Source organism: Gavialis gangeticus, unplaced genomic scaffold, assembly GCF_001723915.1.
Source record: "Gavialis gangeticus isolate Ggan-Ray unplaced genomic scaffold, GavGan_comp1, whole genome shotgun sequence".
Lineage (NCBI taxonomy): Eukaryota > Metazoa > Chordata > Crocodylia > Gavialidae > Gavialis > Gavialis gangeticus.
Genome location: NW_017729006.1, coordinates 10749133 through 10770989, shown reverse-complemented (window position 1 = coordinate 10770989; position 21857 = coordinate 10749133). Strand labels below are relative to the sequence as shown.

Here is a 21857-nt window from a genome sequence, read left to right as displayed (position 1 = left end):
TCTTTCTTGATAGGCAATTCACTAGTATATATAGTCTTTGCTGTCAGCCTGGTATCACTCATCCACATTTGAGATTGGAGTAATTTTATTTCTGGATGCTCTTGGACAGACACAAAAAACACTCATCTCCCTTTCCTTAAGTTTTTTATTTTAATTTCTTGGCGAATAAAAAAAAAAGTTCAGCTTAGACCTTCCTTCTTGGCTGTTCCTGCTAGAGGTCCCAGTACTAAAGGCACGGTGAGTAGGGCAGAAGCCCCAAGCACCAACTTGGGAGGGGGTGGGGGGGTGGGAAATGGGTACCTGCTGTCACAGCCGCACCAACAACACTGCAACAGTCAGAAGTTGCTGCTGTCACTGTGTTGTGCATCAGCCTGGGCACGCAGCTGCATTGTTACACCTCCAAAAAGGTCCCATCTTTCTCTAAATCTGGGTGTGGTACTAAGTCACTGTGAGGTAGAGCTCATTTAAATTTATTCCCCAACACCTGCTAGCAAAGCAGGGGGTTTTAGACAAATGCTACATATACAAGTTGTATTGGAAAACCATGTTTAGAGATAAATTAGCTGATTAATGTCTAGAGATAAAATACCTATGCCTTGCTTCTCTGTACTAATTATACCCACACATGCTTGAACTGCTGCAAAATGCATCACTCCCTTATTCCTTTACCACTCTTTTTTTCATAACACCAAGTGGCCTGTTGCACTATTATTCCCAGTAATATTTCTCCCATCGCACCATCTCCAGGAATAGTGGCATCCTCTTGACAATAAATCTGTTATTCTTGTTCAAGCGGATTCTCTTATATGCAATTCCCATGTGTGCTAAGCATTACTGGCTAAGCACGCCTGTATACCTACTCCAGGGTGCTGTTTGGTTCATTAGGAGCAAGAGATGCAGCAAGCAGTCAGATTTCTAGGGAACATTTCCTTATCATGCATGCGTAGAAGCCAGTGTTACATGCTTGAGAGGCCTGTGTTTGTCTAGTAGCAATATGGTACAACTTGTACAAGAATTCTTGTATTCTGGGATACAAACAAACTAGATCTCCCAAAACCTGACTTCTTTCTCCAATTCCACTTATACAGCCATTTCCTCATTTTATAAAACAATAAACAACAATAAGCTTTGTAGTCCGAAAACACCCATATGACAAAAGTTATTAGGACTCAGCCTAGGAGTCATATCTTTATTACAGATTCACATAACTTGTAGAACATGGAACAACAAGGGCTATAAATTAGATGACCAAATCTGGACCACGAAACTTCCATCACTCATCCAAATCTGGTTCTCAAGTATCTTCCTACCCTGAAGGGACTGGCTTTAGGATCCGCAGGCTCCCTAGTGATTTTGGCATTTTGATAAATTTACACTAATTTCCATCTGACCTGTTAGCTTGTTGATGGCTCTCTTCGGAGCAGGTGCACCTCCCAAGTGATCCTCTCCTATGACCTGGGAATCACTAGACTACTCACAGCTCCATTAGTTCACCCTTTCCTCGGTCTTTTCAAAAGGCTGAATCTCAAATTAAATGTCCCTTCAACAGTGGGAAATTCTTGGATGAGAAGCTGTAATGACTCCCTTGCTTCCTCTAATTGTTCATCATCTCCATTCTGCTGTTTTCCATTTCCAAAGTGAATAGAATCCCTTTACTATGCAAGCTGCTAAAATGTTTCAGTTTCTGCACACTCAGAGTGCAGGGGTTCATTGTTTTCATGGGCTAGTGCCATCTGATTCACTGTGGGCTTGGACTCCTCGCTGTCCTGGTCCTGGCCTGCTTTCTCTTGCTTCTATATCATAGCAAGCACCACCATGGGTCTTTGGACCCCCCAGGACTTTCTTCCTATCTTGACACATCTTCTGCATAGGCCTTAAGGAAGGTGCACAAGCCTGTAGCACGAATTTAATCCAAGGTGCAATCACACATCAGGGGGCTGGCCAGATCTCCAGAACTGCACACAACCATGATGCTGACATATTGCGAACTCTTCCTTCCCACTCTTGCATGCTGGATCTGAAAAAACTCATACAGGTTCAGTTTCACCGCACTTTGGAAAACCATGATGTCAAGAGCATCTAACAGTGCTGCTAAATCTCAGGCAGTTGTAATTTTGAGACTCAGAACAAGGAGCAGAGGTATGAACCAAGCAAAATGGGAATGGCTTAATGTTGTTTCTCTTAGTGTTATTTCATAGTTTCTAGGGTCGGAGGGGACCTGAGCAGATCATCGAGTCCGACCCCCTGCCTTGGTAGGAAAGAGTACTGGGGTCAAACGACCCCAGCAAGGTGTACATCTAGCCTCCTCTTAAAGACCCCCAGAGTAGGAGCCAGCACCACTTCTCTTTCGCTATAACACTCATTTTAAATTGATACCCGATTCCACTTAGTGCTCAGTGAGTTTTGTTATAATGCTCGTGGTCACCATCTTGGGTCATTAAAAACACTTGTGGTCACCATAGTGGGTCAAATACTTTCGGTTTCACTTAACACTCTTAAAAGCAGTTTTGCTTAATGCCCAGCTTTTAAGGAACCAATTAAGAGTGTTAAGCGGGGGTTGCCTGTATAAATTTAAATTTCCTATTTTCCACTCCTATCTGCTGCAGCAGGTACACACTGGACCTAGCAATAAATGACATGACTGTTCTGAGCATGCACCAAGGTTAAACTAAGAGGCTTCTGTCTGGCATCAGCCGAGTCCACTCTGAGACTTGTGTTACACCAAAAGTTCCTCCTGGAATCTCACCCTCTTTCTCCAGCTATACTCATTGTACAACAGTGTTGACTTTGTATGTGGCATTGTGTATTCAGTCAGGATTGGATTCAGAGTGCTTAACCAGTGATGTTCCCCAGCTCTCATGAGGCGCTGTACACTAAGGATATTCCTACTGCCCCCAGGAGCAACTTAAAATCCACAAAATATGCAGTACATGGAAAAATAAAATGGTGAATGAACATCAAGTAATAACTGCTAGTTAAAACACTGAAGGCAATTGATTTGTAGGGAAAACCCCCCCCGAAAAAATAATACATTATAATTAAAGGAAACACCTGCTTAGTAATCCATACTGCCTACATGCCAAGGCAACCATTCCCTTAGGGCAAGAAGGTCAAAAATGTGACCCTATGATCAGGCTAGAACATGCAGACTCAGTCCTTTTTTCTGGACTATAGTTTAAGACAGGGGTTGGGGACGGATGGGGACTGAAAAGGTGCAGTCAGTGGCAGTGTTGCCAGCTCTCATGATTTTACTGTAAATCTTGCAGCATTTCATGTTTTTTCTTTAAGCCAGAGTTCCCAGAATTACACAATCTTACAAGAATCTCAGATTTCATTTCAAACATAGATCTCTAATCTTACCAAGAAAATCTTAAAAACATGATCCCTAGAAACCCAACACACAAAAGTAAAATAAGAACCTAACATACATTGTTAAAAAAAAATCTCTTAGACAAGTGGTTCTCAAGCTTTTTTGTACAAGGACCCATTTGTAAACATTGATGGCCAGTCCCAACCCAGTGCCCCTCTCTCGGCCCACAGCCCACAGCCCCTAGTGTGCGGGGCAGGACCCCTCTACCTCCCCACCCCCCCAAGTAACCCCTTGCAGGCTGAAACTCTGCTCTTCTGCAAGAGAAAAGCCATGGTTTCCCATGTTTTTCTCCTTTAAAGGAGGATCTATTTTTAAAGTTTGTTCACAACTCTTTCATATATTCTTGTGACCCACTTTCGGGTCACAACCCACAGTTGGAGAAATGCTATTTTAGGCCAGTGTCATGATTTCTTGAGACCTGGTTCATACATTTCTTGAGACCTGGTTCATAAAACCAATATAAAGAAAAATCCTTTAGTTGTTACATACCACTTCAGTGGCAGCTGTAGTCAAAAGGGGCTTGGTTCCTCAGCTGCTTCCAGGAGTTAGCACAAAGCTTGCAAATCATTATTTTCTTTCTTGAAATAGAAGCTATTAACAGAACAGCTGCAATGGGCAGTACAGGTCATCTTTTAATTAATTTCAAGTTCTTTAAGTCTCAGTTACGAGTTCTGTTTTTTCCAGTGTCTGGATAAGAAAAGTTTGAGGCCATTGTAAGTCCATTCAGCATTATTGTGGCCTTTTAATAATCAGAATACAGGTAAAGTGGGAGCTTGTTGTGTTTGCTCCACGTGTTCTGTTAAGCATACCAAACAATGACATGCTATCCAAAGTTAATCCACTGCAAGTACAATTTCTGTGCAGTGCAGCTTAGCTCTGAAGAGTGACTACAAAAACAGTATTTGTACAGTAACCTCACCTCCAGCCTCTCATACATTCCTGTATCAAGTGAGGTCATTTTACAAGCTGTATTTTTCTAACGCCAAACCTTGACATATCAGCCTGGGATTGTGAGTTGTAACATTATTTATGTGCAGTCAAGTGGCACTACCATTGAAAACATCAGTTTTTCCTCACCAAGCAGATCCTTTCTACCAAATGCTAAGGTGCAAACACACCCAAGTGAACAGGAAACAGCCATCAGGAAGGAGTTGTTGATTCAAAAGAGCCAGACAAAAAATAGAAGTGCTGATCACAAATTCTTTAATAGATACTCTTTCATGTCCTTATCTCCTAAAGTGCATCTTTTTATTTTGTATGTGGAAATAGCCCCATTCAAGTCAATGAGATGTTTGCTATGGACTTCAATGGGACCAAGGGCTGATGTTGCAAGCATATATTCCTAAATGAAGGAAATTTGCATACATAAACATCTGAAACAATTTATTTCCAATAACTGACTTAGAAATTCTCTGTCCCTCAATTGTTTGTGTGCACTGTCTATATAATGTTCCAATAAAAAGCAAAAATGAAATATTAAAAATATTACATAAACATATGGATTTTCCATTTACATAAAGATTTATCAGAGACTGATTTCAGAGACCTAAATTTAAGTTGACATTATTCCTCTAATCCACAGACGACACTGGGTTAACCTTTAAAATGAAAGTTATTTATCCAGTAAAATCAGCTCTGAGGCTGACATTTCATTATCTGGATTGATAAGAAGAGAGCAAAAAATAAAATGTAACCATGCTTAAAGAATTCTGTTTCATTTATTGCTTGTGTGCTTAATGCAAGACTTTCTAACAACCTTTTCTTCACCTTTAAAACAGATTATCTTGCCCTGCTCAACAATGGCAAATATTTGCTAGAAAGGTCACTGCCCCTGCATGAAAAGGCAGGTCAAGCCCTTTGTACAATGTGTCTGGTCATGTTTTATGTTTATCAAAGTCCGGAAAAATATAATACTTTCAGCTCTTTTGGGATTTTAAGCATTTTAAATTAAGTTTGGATAAAGTACAGAAATGGGTAGAGAGAGTTAGTGATTCTTACTCATGATTTTTGCTGCAAAGGCAAAAAGGAAATATTCTTAAAGTCTGCTGAATGAAATTTCTTCCAGCTAAGACTACTTTACTGTCTGAAAAATAATAGAGCACAAGCCTACTAACTTAACAACAGTAAAGCCCTGAATCTTGCAAATATTTCTGCATTTAGCTTTATGCACTCAAACAGTTTTAGTTAACTCATTAAACTGCTCAAATGCATTAAGTTAAATCTACATGTTCATACAGTGGGGTCCAAGTCCATTACCCAACTATAAACATTTTATTTATAAATTTTCCATGTTTAGAATCTAATTATGGGCAGGTTGTCTTAAATTCAGGGTCATCTTGGATTCAGGTAAATATGGTACTTATTTTTAAAAAGGAGTATGACACCCAGAAACTTTAAGAGATGACAGAAACAGCTCGAGCCTAGACCAGTGATTTTCAACCTTTTTTAGACTTACAGCACCCCTCAGAAAGAGGGTGCCACCTCTTAGTTTTTACTCATTTTTTAACAATGTGAAAATAATAAAGCAATTTTTCTGCTGCAAACATCTCAGAGTGGTTTGTGGATAACTCCGGTTGTGAATCAGTAGCTTAGACCAACACAAAAGAATAATCTTGTCTGGTATCCTGTCCTTGAAAACAGGCAATTTCCCATGTGTTATAGCAAGATATAAAATACCCACAATATAACTATCTGTTCTATAGGTCAATACCATGCTATATATAAAGAGACATTTCTCCCTTGGGCACATAACAGATGTTATACTTGAGACGTGATTTACTAGTTAATCACGCCTTAAGTAGTGATCTGGCCACACGTTCATTCAATTAATATGAGGAATAAGCCACAAAGTGTGTAATAACTTTGTGGCTGGCTCATATCACACCTTTAACTGAACACGTGGCCAGTGGTCCCAGCCTCAAGCCCTTCAAGTGCTTCCACGGCTAGGAGCTCTGATCAGCTGATGGGGCAGCCAGATGGTAGAGTGCATTAGCTTTCCTCTAATGTAGCCATTGAATAGCATAAATCTTCTGCAGTTTGCTTATTTTAAGAATCTGGAGATAGAAGCTCCAAGTAAAGGCTACTGAAATTATGGTTGCTTCAAAACTGAACAATATGACACCAATAATAGCACCCACACAGCACTGTACGAAGGCAGCCAGAGCACCTCCAGTACTGGAGCCTTTTGAATTTAGCTGAAATAATGCATCTGCATTTGTGTTACAGTGCACAGGCATTAGTTGTGATACCATCTCATCCTGGTTGCAGCTACTGAAACATCAGTAGTTTTCATTAGAGATAAAGGAGATGCCTTTGTAACAAAACCACAGTCCCTAAGTAACTTCATTCTCAGTTAGTGGCAGATTTTACGATGAGTCCATCCTATTTGCCAAATGCATAAGGCATTGATGGATAACTTTGGCCTTTAAACAAAGTTGTAGCTATTACCTTTAGTGATATCACTATTAAATATATATTATAGCATTCCATAATAATGCCTTAAATCATTATAATATTGCTATTGCAGGTAGCTGCATTTATTACACTAGTTTTACAAAGTGCAGTATTTTTAGTACCGTTTTGTGTGACTATTTTGAGGTGTTCAAAAAGCTAAAGATGGATACGTTATTATTACAAGGGGAGGAGGTAGCATTGTTATTGCGATGCGTGTCCAACACTTATCTTTGTAAGACCCTGCTTATAATTTTGCCAATTTAAATTAAAATTTACATTGTTTAGGTTGAAGTTGTTCTGCCACCAGTGTCTTACTATTTTAAATAAATAAATAAATTAAATTTAAACCCCCCCGCCAAAAAACAGCCAGAACAATTCAGCCATTTCTGAGGAAAAGCCTAAGAAAAATACATTATTTTACCCATGTAAAAAATTCTGCCAGTCTTATCTGTGGAAAGTTCTAGTGTCCACATATTCTGAACATGAAATTTAGTAAGAGGTTAGGGCAAGGAGGCTATGTGCTAGAGATATTCTTCTTGCCATCCAAGTGAAAAATCCACTCAAATCTGGCCTAATGATAAGCGTTAAAAACAAAAACAAAAAAAACAAACCTGAAACCAAAAACTACAGTTCACAAATGCACATTAAAGACTTCTTGGAGCTTAGCAGCTAAATCTCCCAAAGACTTTGTTCATCCTGAGACTTTCACCATGACCCAAGCAGAACTTTCTCTTCTGGTTTGCTTCTAACTATACCAGGTCCAGGAACCTAGACTGAGAAGAGGAAGACTCATTGCCAGATTCAAATGAAGAGGTACATGGAACAAGTCAACAGAAAGATGTAACTAGATGCCAGGATAAGGCAAAAAAGGCAAATCTGCGGGAGGCGTTGGGTCAGGAAGAACAGGAACTGGCTGGGCAAGGAAACAAGGTGCAGGGAAAAGAGGAGTCAAGGTGGACTTCATGGACAAAGAGACTGGGACTGAGACAAGAAGTCAGGCTGGGAAATATGCACACACTCTATCACCATCTCATATGTCAAAGTAATAATTCTTAAAATTTGCCAAATTAATCACTCAGGCTCTCCTATTCCTGCCTCTTGGTGCACATGCATTATAATATAGTCTTCAATTACTGCATTTCCTCACATACAACATGCCCCGGGATATAATACACACTTTGTTTTTGAGAACGAAGAAAAGATTTTTCTAAAGTTACGGCTTCCTAAAGCACAGGCAGGGGGCATCTACAGTTTGCCCCCGAGTCAGGTGCTCCCAGGCACAGTGTCTGTATGTCAGCCCAGGACCACAGCACTGAGTCAGGACAGAGTAGCCCCAAGCTGACAGGCGATAAAGGGGAGTCAGCCCTGGGTTCCAGAATGCAGAGTTGGGCAGCAAAGGGGTTGTCTGGGGCACAAGTGCTACAGTGTGGGGCTAGGTGGCAGGCAGCCCCCACTCTTTAGCAACCTCATGCTTCAGCCAGTCCCTGTCACTATCTACATGCGTGTTTCAAAGGAGTAAATTACCCTGATGTAGGGTAGTATTGTCTCTGACAGTAGGCAACTGTGCAGTAAAGTGCATGTGTAGATGCACTCAGAGTCCAATCTTCATCCTTCCTTTCCTTCTTAAGGAAAAAAAAAAATCAGACCCTAGCTGCTCCTGAAGACTAGTCTCCATAGGTGAAACTATCATTTTGAAAGGAGCTAAGAGTTGCCAAGGCTGTGAAATGGGAGAAGAGAGTCCAGGAATAGTTAGCAGATGGCAAAGCTGCCCTAAGGAAAGTTATCTCAATTAGTGGAACAACCAAGACTATTAAAAAGGAGAGATATTTGTTAACACCTGTGGAGTGAAGAACAATGAGCCATTAAGTCAATTAATGCCCTCAGGTGCCTGCATAGTAACAGTGGGTGCTTGTATCCAGGTCAGAGGATTTGCTTCTATGCTTAAATACATGCACCCCAATTTTGAGGGGAAAGCTGCATGTTGTATGTGAGAAAATATGGGATTTGATCACACTTATCTTTCTGCAGAACCTCCAATGCATTCAGGGAATAAAATCGACAAAAAAACCCAAAAAAGAAACGGTCAGTATTTTATTTTATTCGTATAGTTCTATGTATGACCCCATGCCATATTTCCTGCACACTATTCAGACCCTACTCTGAAGACAGTTACTAATTTTCTTACTTTTTTTTTTTATGTAATTCATCACTACAGTATTCAAGTGCTTACTCTGAATAAATGAGCTTACTCCAAGTCTACCTCAGTAAAATGAAGAGGTAGGTGTCTTTATGCACATTCAACAGATGTAAAAAAAAAGACATACAGTGATTAAGTTCAGAAGTGTTCATTATTTTCAGGTGACCAATTAGAGATTGCTGAAAAATCAGGTTCTAGCTTTTTGTATATTCAACACACAGCTTCCAATGACAGCAGTTGCAGCTTTGAGTGCTTAGCACCACTGCAGATCAGACCCCAGGGTCTCAAGTCAGACATCCTGAAAATGAGTAATACACAATTAATGAGAATCTGTGAAAAATCTAGGCTAAGCAACTCCCCTGGCATCACATAAGAACTCTGTGGCACAGGGAGAGACATAACTAGTTTCTTGAGGGCAGTGTTTAACTATCTGCCAGTACCCTCTTGCTTTATTCATCATGCACCTCCCACATGTTGCAGCAAATATAGCATAAGCCCTACAGACAAGTCTTACACAACCTTTACTTATCTACAGAGCAGCTCTGTCCTGCATTAAAATTGTCTGTCTTTGTGCAAGAGAGAGAACCATTATTTTGATGCTTCTTATTTTGGAGTGTTTGGCTTTGCAAGCATTATTGTTCTTTGAGCATAATTTGTGATATACTCACAGGCCAGGGGTGGGGAAAATGTGACCTGTGGGCTGGATGCAGCCTGCCAGGCCATTCTACCCAGCCCACAGGGCCCCTAAAAAAAATTAGAACATTAATATATATCTGCCCCTGGCTGCCTGGCATGTGGCTTGCCAAAACTCAGTAAGAGGCCCTCCACCCAAAATAACTGCCCACCCCTGTCATGGGCAGATCTAGGATTTTGAAAAGAGGAGTGCATATGGTATGGTACATCAACACACATTTTTCTCCAGTTAAAAGGGGAACTAGAAGCTTTACTAATATGTAGGGCTGTTAGCTGATCACAGTTAACATACCTGACTAATGCAGAACAAATTAACATGTTCATTTTTGTAACTAGCATTAATCTCACACATCCATTTTGACCAGGGGTGGGAAAAATATGGCTCTCCCCGCACCCTCTCCAGACTCAGCCAGGGGGAGTGGACCAGCTCTGAACCAGCCAGAACCTGCATGCACAGCCCCAACTGTGGTCCACCCCAGACCTGCTCTGAACCACCAGCCCATGCTCAGCAGTTGCAGCAGCAGTGGCAGCTGAGCAGAAGCTGCCACTCCATGCAGTGGAAAAGCAGCCCCTCCCCTTTGCTGCTGGTGGGCCCTTCTTGCTGCAACCACCTGGAGCCCATGCCTGGGCTGCTCTGCAGCTCCTCTCTGCCACAGTTACTGCCACCTCCAGGCCACCCAGCAGGGTAGTGGTGGCAGTGCAGAGGAGCCACATGCATGAGCTCTGGGCGGCTGCAGCAAGAAGGGCCCAGCACTGGCGAGGGGGAGGGGCTGCTTTTGCCCCACACCAAGCAGCAGCTTTTGCCTGCCCACCATCACTGCTCAGCATGGGCAAGTGAGTCTTCAGCAGATGTGGAGTGGGGTTGTTTGCACAGGCTCTGGCGGGTCCACTCTGACCGGCACAAAGCTGGAGCGGGTACAGGGTAGCCAGGGTTGGGGCTAGGGCTACGGCTACGTGCTGTTAGAGGAGGAACCACAGGGCGCACCGGCTCCAGGTTGCTGGTTGGTGGGGGTGCTGACTATTTGCTGAACTGTGAGATCAAAATTGCAATTAATTGCAACTTTTTTTTTTAATTTTGTAATTGTGATTTTTTTTTAATAGTTTGTCAGCCCTACTAATATGCTAAGGGGCTAGCTCTACATTCTTCAGTTTAAGAGGCAAGCAAAAGGAAATACAGCTTTATTGGATTGTGATCTAATTTGCAGCTAATGTTACTATTAACTTTTTAAAAACCACAAGAAGCTAGGCAAAAAAAAAGTAAAAAGATATAGTTTCATTAGTTCTGTAGTCTTTACAGTTAAATATACATCTCTCATTCAGATTCATAAAACAAAACCCAGCCTTCTTGAGTGTCTTGACAGTGCATCCAATACTTCACTGTCAGTCATTTCCATGATTGTATTAATGTTCACTTGCATGAATATTACCATACCTGAGTTAAGGTTTCTAGCTAGAGTTAGAAGCAATCTGCAGGGCTGAGAGACATTACTAGGAATGGCAACATTGCAGAAGAAAGGATAGCTTGAATAATGAAACATCAAGGAGAGAAGGGAGTTTAAAAAAGGAGAGGGTCATTAACACCTGTAGAGTGAAGAGAGATTAGTGGGAAGCAGGTAGATTATATTGAGTCAAGAAGTCAATCAACTCCTTCAATACCACCTAAAAGAAAAGTTGTTATCCTACTGGGAGTTGGATTTAAAGTTTGGGTGCAGCAGAACTCAAAAAGGGGGTCCAACTGCACCACTGTTGCCCCCCTTAGATTTGCCCCTGCATATATTGTCTATTTTACACAGTGAAATAAAGATGCTTGTAGAAAGATGCATTTCGTTTACATGACCTTTAAATATTAAACTAAGAACATGAGTGGAAGTTCTGTAATATTTATTTTATTCCATCAAATAGTTGGACCAAAAAAACCCAACCACCCCACTGTTTCAGTGGCTGGATTCAGAGAATAGAGGACAACCGTGCATTTTTTTTCCACTTGCTATTCATACAGCAGTGACAATAGGCATCCATGTGGGAATTCAAGCTCACTTTACCTGACTTTTACTTGAAATGTGCTGCAGTGATCTTTACCAAGCCTGAGCTAGTAACTCTGAAATCCAAAACTAAGCTGAAAAGTGTCATGGGAATTTACTAGTTCCTTAATTCCTGGCTGCCACATTTTGGCCATTTAAATCTCTTCTCTTCTACATTCCCCCATACGTAGGTCACACCTATGTTGCAGCCTGAAACGTGCAACTAAGAGCTCACACTACACTACTTGCAGCACTGCAACCTCTGGAAGGTTAGAGAAAGACAGGATTTTTCTAGAAGAATTATAAAGTGGATTCTTTACTGAAATCGCTTTACATACCTGCCCTCTCCTTCCTTCTTACCAGCCCTGCTCCCTCCCCTCATCTTTGTTTCTCTCTAGTTTCCAGACTAACTAAACACAGCACTGTCACCAGGAATCTCCTAAAATCCTGGTCTGGATAAAGCAGTCATGGGAGGAGACTGACTAGACAGCTAAGTCTTGTGTTCAGGTGTTTGACCTGAAGCTGTGGTTCTTGACAGAGTTCTTTTTATATTGGTCCTTTTAGGTCAAGTCACCAGCTAAACACAAGTAGCATACTTGATGCATGAAAAGGCTTTTCTCCCCAAACTCTCTCATACCCAACAACTATAGAGGGTATTTTTTTCATATTTCATTCACAGATTTTTTCCCCCATGATCGTTGGCTGAGATATTCAAAACATTGTTAATCTAGACCCCATGATGATGTGTTTTGGTTTTAATATCATCCAGTTCACCAGACCTGGTCTGCTTCACTTGAAGTCAAATACTAAGTCCTTTTAGGACTTGATCCAATACCTGGTAAAGGCAGTGAACTGATTTGCCTCTCAACCAATTTAATAAAAATTACCAGTCTTGCACCTGTATTTACACTTCAGTGAATGGAGAATCAGCTCTAATAACTTCAGCAGGAGTTGGCTGATACACTTACTGAACACTGCTGCTCCTTGGAGTATTCTGATAGGTTAGAAAATCTATTTGCTGTTTGACCCCAGGAAGGAGGGCTTGGTGCTCCTTTCAGAGGTCACAATTTCTACTGCTTCACTGAAATTAAATAAGAACAAGTGTGGGTGTGTCCTCACTGTAACCACCTGTTAAAAAAAGGCAATTCTGGTAACTGAATTTACTGCACTGTGACTCCTAATAGAGAGCATAATGAATGAGAATGCATGCTCAACAGGAGGGGAGAACATGTCATAATTCCTTGTACCTTTTGAGTTCAGGTGGCCTCAGAACTCCAGTGAGAAAGTTGCTTTTGTTATGAAAATCCAGTCTTTAAGACTTTGAGAAGGAGCCCTTATCCCAGTAGCAAGCTTGCTTTTGCACCAGTGCTGCAACTCAGGCCCTTGCTATGCATTCTGCACGCACACGTGGCTTACCCCAACAATATCAGGAGTGGACAGGGATGGAGAAACACAGAAACTCCCAGAAACGCAGGACAGAGAGAGGCCTGTGCCAGCTTTCCCAGGCACCAGCTGCTGGAGTAGAAGACCTGTCTTGTGGATAATCCACAGACCTCCCTGATAGGCCGCACTCCTCGCTTAGGTGATGGGCAGGGGGGCAGGCAGGAGCACCGGTACCCCCTCTACAAGCGCTGGCCAGGGAGTGGACGCACCGGATGAAGTGCTGCGACCACTTCCCAGGCGGCACGATCAGCCACAGGGGACCACCCCCGGCCAGGAAGATTGGCCGTGAGGGGCCCCCCCACCCCCCTTCGGTCACTGACAGGGCACATACCATGCCCCCCCCTGACTAACGTGGTACCAGTCGCCCATGATGCACAAGGCTAGGAGTCAAGCAATATGAGGTCCATTCACAGCTTTGCCACAGGGTTCTTGCATGACCTGGCGCAAGTCATTTAGCCTTTCTGAGCTTCAGTTCCCCCATGACAGATATAGAGTAATGAATGATACTTCCCTAGTTCACAGGATGTGTCATAACGTGTGTCGAGATCTACATAACTCACTCTGAGATGTTCAAATAGAGACACTGACAGAGGTTCAAGGAACTTTCATTAATGATACTGTTTAACTTAGGGATGGAGAGCAGGGAGGGAAATGCAAAGGGAAAAGATGGCAAATAATGATAAGAAAATTAACAGAGCTCAGAGAAAAGGGGGGGGAGGGAGAGAGAGAGAGAGCAGGATAGAGCAGAGGGTATAACAATGGGAATGGAAGTCCAGGATTTTCTCCTACTTCTCTTGGCCCTCCATTATTTATAAAAATCAACAAGGGGTATTCACATCTTTTAACATAAAACTGTTTCCTAGTCTCCTCATCAGCAGCCCAACGCCCCAAGAAAAGCCTCCCTACTATCCAGGTACAGGCCTTCAATAACAGCCTCTATAATTATCCTTACACACATACTGTGCATGGAAACACTTCCCCATCATCAAGCAATTCTCCAGCTCACTAGATCCATTCCATAGGAAAGGCTAAAAAAAGAGATATACATTTCTCCTCACTTGGCGCAGCATCAGTCTCACCTCCCATCAAACCGTGGCTACAGAAGACATCACAAGACCATCCACTTCCTGTGCTCTTCATAGGCTTCTTGCAGGCTGAAAGGGGTAACAAACTCCTAATCCAGCTCAGTACTTTATTCAGAATCTGAAGTGCTCAGGGAATACTATAGTGGTTTTACTTTTCCTCTGTAGAATAAATGCCAAAAAAATCATTTAAAAATGTTTCTAGGAAGCATGCAGACTCTGAGGAATAAAGCAAGACTGTAGTGAAGTCTTTTAAAAAAATTTTTGGAGGAGGGGAAGGAAGCAAGAATGCCTAGTAAAATCACTAAGTATCCAATGACTCAATTTATATTTCAAAGTATTTTTCTGCTGATAATGACATCTCAGACAAATTCTGCCATAATTTTAAGGTACTGAGAATTTCACACATTCCAATCTTTTATAAAGTATCTCCACTCAATACAAGAAGTAGTTTTGTCTGTTTATCTTATATGGTCCGGATCTCAATATTATTGTTGTTTCTTTAAGCTTGGGGCACATTCCACACACATCACCTTTCAGGGTTTGTTTTCTTGTGTTGCATCCAAACAATCTCCTTTCCATGGAAACTTGGCTGACCACATCCAGGAAACTACAGACCTTTTAAGGAAACAGAACTTTAAACAATGATGTGATCTTAAGGAAAGATGGAGGTCATACGTGGAACAGTGGTGGTATAGAGTGATGGTGAAATGACAGAGCCCAAATACAGTGGAAACTGAACCCTGACTTCACAGGACTTTTGTCTGATTTAAGATTGAAACTGGAAGCCATACCATACATTTTGTAGAAATGCAAGCTATATCCCTGGCCTGTACCATACATTTTTGCATTCAGCACTTGTAAAAAGTTACTGACCCATACAGGGTCAATCATTTATTACACTTGCTACTAATTGTATATTTTACACTCGGTAGCAAGTGACAGATTTTCTGTACATGCTGAATTCTAACCCTATCAACAGGGAACTTGCTTAATATTAAAATGTTTTCCAGTTTCACTGACTTAAATTATCCCGACATATTCCAGTTGTTGGGATAAGAATAGAGGGGGAATCTCTATTCTTCCTAAAAGGAGTAGATACGAGGGTGCAGAATGATAGCAGGCCTTGTATCATTCAATGCCTGGGGCTCCAAGTTACCTTAATACAGGCTTAAGATAACCAGTGAAGAAATGCTGAATTCAATAAAATGTTTTTAAAACAATTTTTGCTTTTCTAAGTTTCCTTGGAAAGAGGGGATTGTTTGGGCAGAATATGAGAAAACGAACTGAAAAGTGATGCGTGTGAAACACGCTCTAAGCTTAACAAAGAAACAATAGTAATATTGACACCCATGTATTAGAGAATAGGACAAAGCTACCTTTTGAATTGAGTGGAGAAGATAAAGCCTGTCCATAGCTCGTAGTGTTTTAAATTATTTTAGGAGTACCCAATTCACAGCCTGAAAATGGTGCTAGAATTTCTTGAAACACTTTAATAAACTGAAGAGATATTTTGGGATAGGTATTATAATAATGCTTTCCCACACATCTGCATCTTTTAATTCTGGTCCCATGCGGAACCTCAGATTTTTAAAACTGATATAATTTCAAAGAGAACCAGCTCTATTTAATAATCTTAGGTTTACCACAGCCCCAGAGCAAAAGAATATGTTAAGAATTTATGTGGATTATCCTCAGACATCTAATATTTTTAAGTAAAGGAAAAATATAATCAAAACAATAATTGCCAAGAAATGTAATATCGGGCCACAATCTTGCATGGCTGCCTTATAATAAGAGACTGCTCACACTAATGATATACCAACAATAACATTTAATCATAAGCTCGTTATTTAATCATTTGGTCAGATATTGATATATCTGACTAAGTGTGAATGATGAGAACTAGCCAGCCCATTAAAATCTAATAAAAAAGAATGCCAACACATTAATCCAGTTGCAACAGCACAACAGTGTTCTGTGTGGTTTAAAGTTGCATTTGTTTTTAAAAGCAAATACCCATCAAGAGCATTACATTCTCTAAAACAAATTTTAAAAGAAATACTTTGTCCAGCAACATGCTTTTGTGCAGCAACTACCCCAAGGAATCAATGGTATCATGCCAGAAAGTAGATGTTTTTATAACTGCACTCTCAGCAACCACAAAACTTTCTACAGCTACAAACTGTTGGCGTGAAATCTGATTGAATGCTCAATCCCAGGCATCATTTATTCATTTCAGAAAAATTTTAGAAAGATGCACACACACCTTCCTTGGCCACAACCTTGTTCAGAATGGAAATATAACTCTCAGAAGACATTCATGGAGGTTGCTACACTTGGTCCTTTGAAGATACAAATTGACTCCTTTTTTTTGATTTGTATTAACAGAAGGTGTACCATCGTCTTCTGTTTTTACTGCAGACTTTAATCAGGTGATTGTCACCTGGGTCTGAGCACCCAGGCTAAGTAATAATAATTAGCTGTTATATAGTGCTTTTAAATCAGTATTTTTTAAAACACTTTTCCAAGAAGGTCAGCATCATTAGTCCCATTTTACAGCTGGAGAAACGGAGGAATAGAAAAGTGACATGACTTGTCCAAACTCACTTTGAGCAGTGGTAGAGCAAAGAAATGAAGCCAGGTTCAGTCCAATGCGCTCTCCAGTACGACACACAGGGGGAATTGCTAAATGGCTCTTGAGGACTTTCAGCTCTCCAGTGATTTACACTGCATCTTCACTACATACAGGACACATGACCAGCCAGAAAGAAAGCAGTTCCAGAGCTCTAGCCTCTCCCCAGCTGTACCAGCCAACCGGAGTCCAAAGCTCCATCAAACACAGGTGTGAGCAGTCCATGTATAAATTGGGTGGGGTATGGGCAACACCTGAATAAGAACCCAAGTTAGATCTACAGTGAAGGTACAGTCCTGACTGGAACACATTAAAATTGTACAGGTGCTTATTCAATTGCCTAAGCAGAATTCTTCACTTAACTCTTAAGTAAGTGATCTTTGGTTTTAGAACTAGACGTCTAGTTGTGGTACATAGCTAACTATTAAATCCTACTGTAATCTCAGCGTTAAAACAAAGCTTGTAGTTTTTGATAAAGCAATCTGGAAGTTTTAGCAAAGCCTTTCAGTGAGTTTCCTATGTAGGATGAGCAGAAGAGACAAAACTACATACTTTTGCTATATGGAGCCATGACTCATTTATAATGTATTTCCTGGGAGGGGAGGAGGCAGTTTGAGCACAATTCAGGGAAAGCGTTCCTTTTTGATACCAGTACTAAACTCCATTTTGGTTTGATCCTTGTTTTAATGATATCCTCTGGGTCATTGTAGTTTGATTTTGCTTCTCCTTACTTCTACAAGAAAACACCTAGCAGAACTAGCATCTCAAGAGACTGTCTCTGAAGCTATGACTACATTAGTACTGTCGTGCTGGTTCTAGGAATAGCAGCATGCTATGTCAGCGAAGCAGTTTTAGCAGGGATACACATATACAAGATTGGCAAAACTACCCTCCATGAGCAGTACAAGTTGTTGCATTTTGCCAATAACACACCTATACTAGAGGTTTATGTCAGTATAAGCCTGTAGCATAGGTAGAGCCTGACTAAAAATTAATCTATTGTAGAGTTAAGGCACCAGTCTCTAGATATTACATATATTTCTTGCTGAAGTACTTATGAACATAAACTAAGGCTCCCTTTCAGAAATCATTTAACATTAAAGGCATCACTATTCCCAAAAAAATGGCACTAAAATTATCTTACAATTTTAGCAGTCATATACTACTACCCTAAGAACAAAGCAGGTATTCCTAAGTCACCATCACTACATTTATAATGAAAAACAATGGAAGCTACCCTCAGTTTGCAAGCAAATACTCAAAAAACACACTTCCATCCAGTCACCTATAAAAGTCTATACTTGTTCATTGCACATGTAGCTAAACATAAATGCAGTCTCAGTCTAGGATGGAACTAAGAGCATTGACCCTATACTTGAGAAACTTCTTCCATGGGTTCTAAATCACGCTACACTCAGATTCCACTTAGCCAGTTCAGATCTCTCATCTGACAAAACACAAGAGGACTTGGAAATCCTCCTGCAATACCGACCATGGAAGGAACATAGATTTTCAGCCCAATCACAGTGATAACTTTAACTTTATTTTTTTAATTATCATAACATTGATATTGAAATCTTCCAAATATTTTAAACTTTGTCTACAGTTGAGTTAGCCCAATCAATCCAGTGTGCTTAGGTATCTCTACTTCTCCAAACAGGTACTCTGGTTGGGAGTGGAAGCTCACTTCACATGCTTGCAGCTGCTGTTTCTCATACAATTCCTCTGCCACTTCGGGCTGTCACTGCCAGAGTGCCACTAAGGTTCCATGCCATGAATGAGCCTGGAGTTCCATATAGCTGCTCTTTTCTGAGCAATCAAATAATATAGTCACTCCAGGGCTGAATCAACTCCTTGAAAGACTGTAATAGTAATATTTTTAGACCTTGAAAGTAGATGTGGTCAAACAGGTGACCTTTCTACCATTATGAAAGGAAACAGCCAAGCAGAAACTTAAGGGGTAGACTGAAATACTTTAAAAAAAAGCTATTCAAGATCCCTAATCATTAACTGAATCTGTAGACAGACTTAATTTGTAATTAAACAAAGATGCAATATATCCAGTTGTTTAAAGCAAGGGGAAGCAAACTTTTCTGCCTGTGGACCTGCGGAAGTGGGTGCACGAGTGGATGCTAGGACGCTGCTACCATCACTTGTCTCCATATCGGCATATGGAAAGTGCACACAGCGCACATTCATTCCCATGGCAGCATGGCGAGAGCACTCTCAAAATGCAAAAGTTTTGTGGGCTAGATCTGGCCCACCAGCTGCGAGTTATTAAACTCTGGTTTAAAGCACAACATTGAAAGCTAGACACTCCCACATCCTAATCACAATTCTGTCATCAATTCATTACTTGGCTTTAATCTCACTTGGCTTAGGACAGGGTTCTCAACTTTTTTGAACTCAAGGCACTCCTTAGAGAAAAAAAAAAGTCAGCTCTTTGCTTTCACTCATGTTTTTAACTACAGAAAAATACAGCAGTTCTTCTGTTGCAAAGAACTAGGAAAGATCACAACAGGTGCTTTTGACACTGTGGATTCCTATTTGAAAGCTCAGGGTTTATCTTGTGAATCATGTGTGTTTGCACACCTGACAGTGCTAAGATTACACATACCCCACAGCACCCTTAAAAGATCTCATGTCACTGATTGAGAATCACTGAGCTAGTCCCTTGTGGTGTCATTTACATCTGTTTGAAGTCAATTTGTGACATCTGCAATGTTTTATGACCACTTTGCACAGGTGCAAATGGTTACATGAAGTGCAAGGATATCGTGAATCACAATCTTTATGCACCTGTAAAGTGGTGAAAAGTTATATAACTGCCTCATAAGAGTATTGTGAGAGTCAATTTGTTAATATTATCGATGCATTGTAAACAGTAAGTACATGTAAACAAAACATCTAAAAAAAAAAAAATCAGCTCCTGATCTGTCATGACCTGTTTTACCCCTGCAAGAGTTGATGATATTATAAACGCTGAAGCAGACTAAAGAACATACACTTTGTTCCATTCAGATATTCATCATCAAATGTTACGGGCTTTTGTAAAACAAGAGCTTTCTATGTATCGCTTAATCTGGGTTTATTTTTTGGCTTTGTAAATTGGCTATTCTGTTACCGATTTCAAAACCATATTTGTAGTTTGACAAACATTTCACCCAAAAGTGAGAGTCCAAACCTGTCATCTAAAGGAGTTCTCATGTATCACAGGAGGCAGTTCAGTTCTTGAAAACACTAAACTGTGATGGGAAAATTTGGTAGACGTCATAGCAATATAAAGTTAACCTGCAAGATGAACCTTGGGGACCAGGTCATTGACAACCCAGGGAGCGCGCAGAGGATTTAATTTAACAAACACCAATGAAGCAGAAACTTTACTGCTTTACCGTTTCAGTCTGATTGTACAAACTGTTCTATGCAAACTGTTCTGCACAGACAGTCCTTCAGGGATGAATGGATAGATGCATCTGATTGCATGATCAGAGCTTAAAACGCTTATGTTCCTCTAAAGCAGTGGTTCTCAATATTTTTAGACTCAAGGCACCTTGCCACAATGTTGTGAATTGAATGGCACCTTATTTCAAAAACTAATTTATTTATTAAAGTGCTCACCTCCTGGCAGAGGGGCCAAGCGGTGAGATGGAGGGAGCAGGCAGGCAGGGAGAGCTTAAGCCTGCTCTTATCTCCTCACACCTGGAGCCTGAACCAGATAAGTATCTGCTTATGTCACCCTTCAAGGATCTCATGGCACCCCAGGGTGCCCTTGCACTCTGGCTGAGAATTACTACTCTTAGGTAATTGTTGAAGATTCATTCTTGCTGAATGGAAGCCAATTCCTCCTAACATCACAATGTTGTTACATTTCGGGATGGCCCACCTCTACACGTTACATTTATGCCATGATTCATGGGCTAATTGCAACATAACGGGCAAGGGTGCTACACACACCCCATTTAGGGCCCCATAAAATGGCAAACGAGTCATCAAAGTGTTCTTCATAGAAAATTAGGGTTGGAAGGGACCTCAAGAGGCCATCAAGTCCAACCCCCTACTCAAAGCAGGACCATCCCCAACTATGTGATCCCAGCCAAGGATCTACCCAAGTCTTAGAGACCTCTAAGGATGGAGACTCCTAGAATCCTGTACACAGGCAAGTAGAAAGAGTGTGATTCGAACCAAATCCCTGATCCTGAAATAGCGCCTCCCGCCACATGGCGGGAGTTGCAATCATTGGGCTTGGGCATTTGATGCCATGGCACCGTCAACTGAACGTGCTCTGGGGCCCAAGCTAGACAAGCGATGCCAACCTCCCCGTTCAACCCTTTAACTGCCTGACAGACATGTCTAGGGGAGTTGCGATTTGGAATTCTCTTGACGCTTTCTTGCCAGCCTGGCACTGAGCCACGGGGGTGACCGCGGCCTTCCTGCCACTGCTTCCGCAGCCCTAACGCTGTGTTGGTGGGTGACACTTTGTCCTGGAGCGGGCTGAGCCAAGCCTTGGGGACACGCAACACGCCAATAAAACACCTCCCGCGCCCCGCAGGGGCCCCAAATTGGCCTGGTGGGATCCTGGGGGGGCTGCAACAAGGGGCGAGAGGCGAGGAGGAGGCCGCTGAGGTGCCCCCCGGGGCCGGGCTGCGAGTACTCACGATCTCGGCCAGCATGAGCAGCCCGGGCGGGGTGCGCAGGAACTCGCGGTCGTAGGCGAGGGCGCCGGAGCCGGCCGAGAAGCTGGCAGTGAAGGAGCTGCTGGTGGTGGTGACCGTGTGCGACCGAGGGCGCTGCTGCTGCTGCTCCGGAGCCGGTGGCTCCATCTCCCGGCCCCTGCCCCGCTTCCCCCGGCCGGGGCCGCAGACGCAGGGAGGAAGGCGGGAGGCAGGGGGCGGGCAGCGCGGCTTTGTGCGGCGGGAGGGGCCGCGGGAGGTCCCGGCGGCTGCGGAGGGGCCGGCCCCAGGCG

At 41.9% G+C, this 21857-nt stretch overlaps 1 protein-coding gene across 1 annotated transcript in view; it reads right to left on the bottom strand.

Moving 5' to 3' along the window:
• The window catches only part of CMTM8 (CKLF like MARVEL transmembrane domain containing 8), a 67738-nt gene extending 45928 nt beyond the window's left edge, over positions 1 to 21810 (bottom strand). The window contains exon 1 of the mRNA XM_019508796.1: positions 21550 to 21810. Coding sequence (XP_019364341.1) covers positions 21550 to 21714 — 165 coding nt within the window. The 5' untranslated portion in view covers positions 21715 to 21810. The remainder of the gene's footprint in view (positions 1 to 21549) is intronic.
• Between the last annotated feature and the right edge of the window lie 47 nt (positions 21811 to 21857).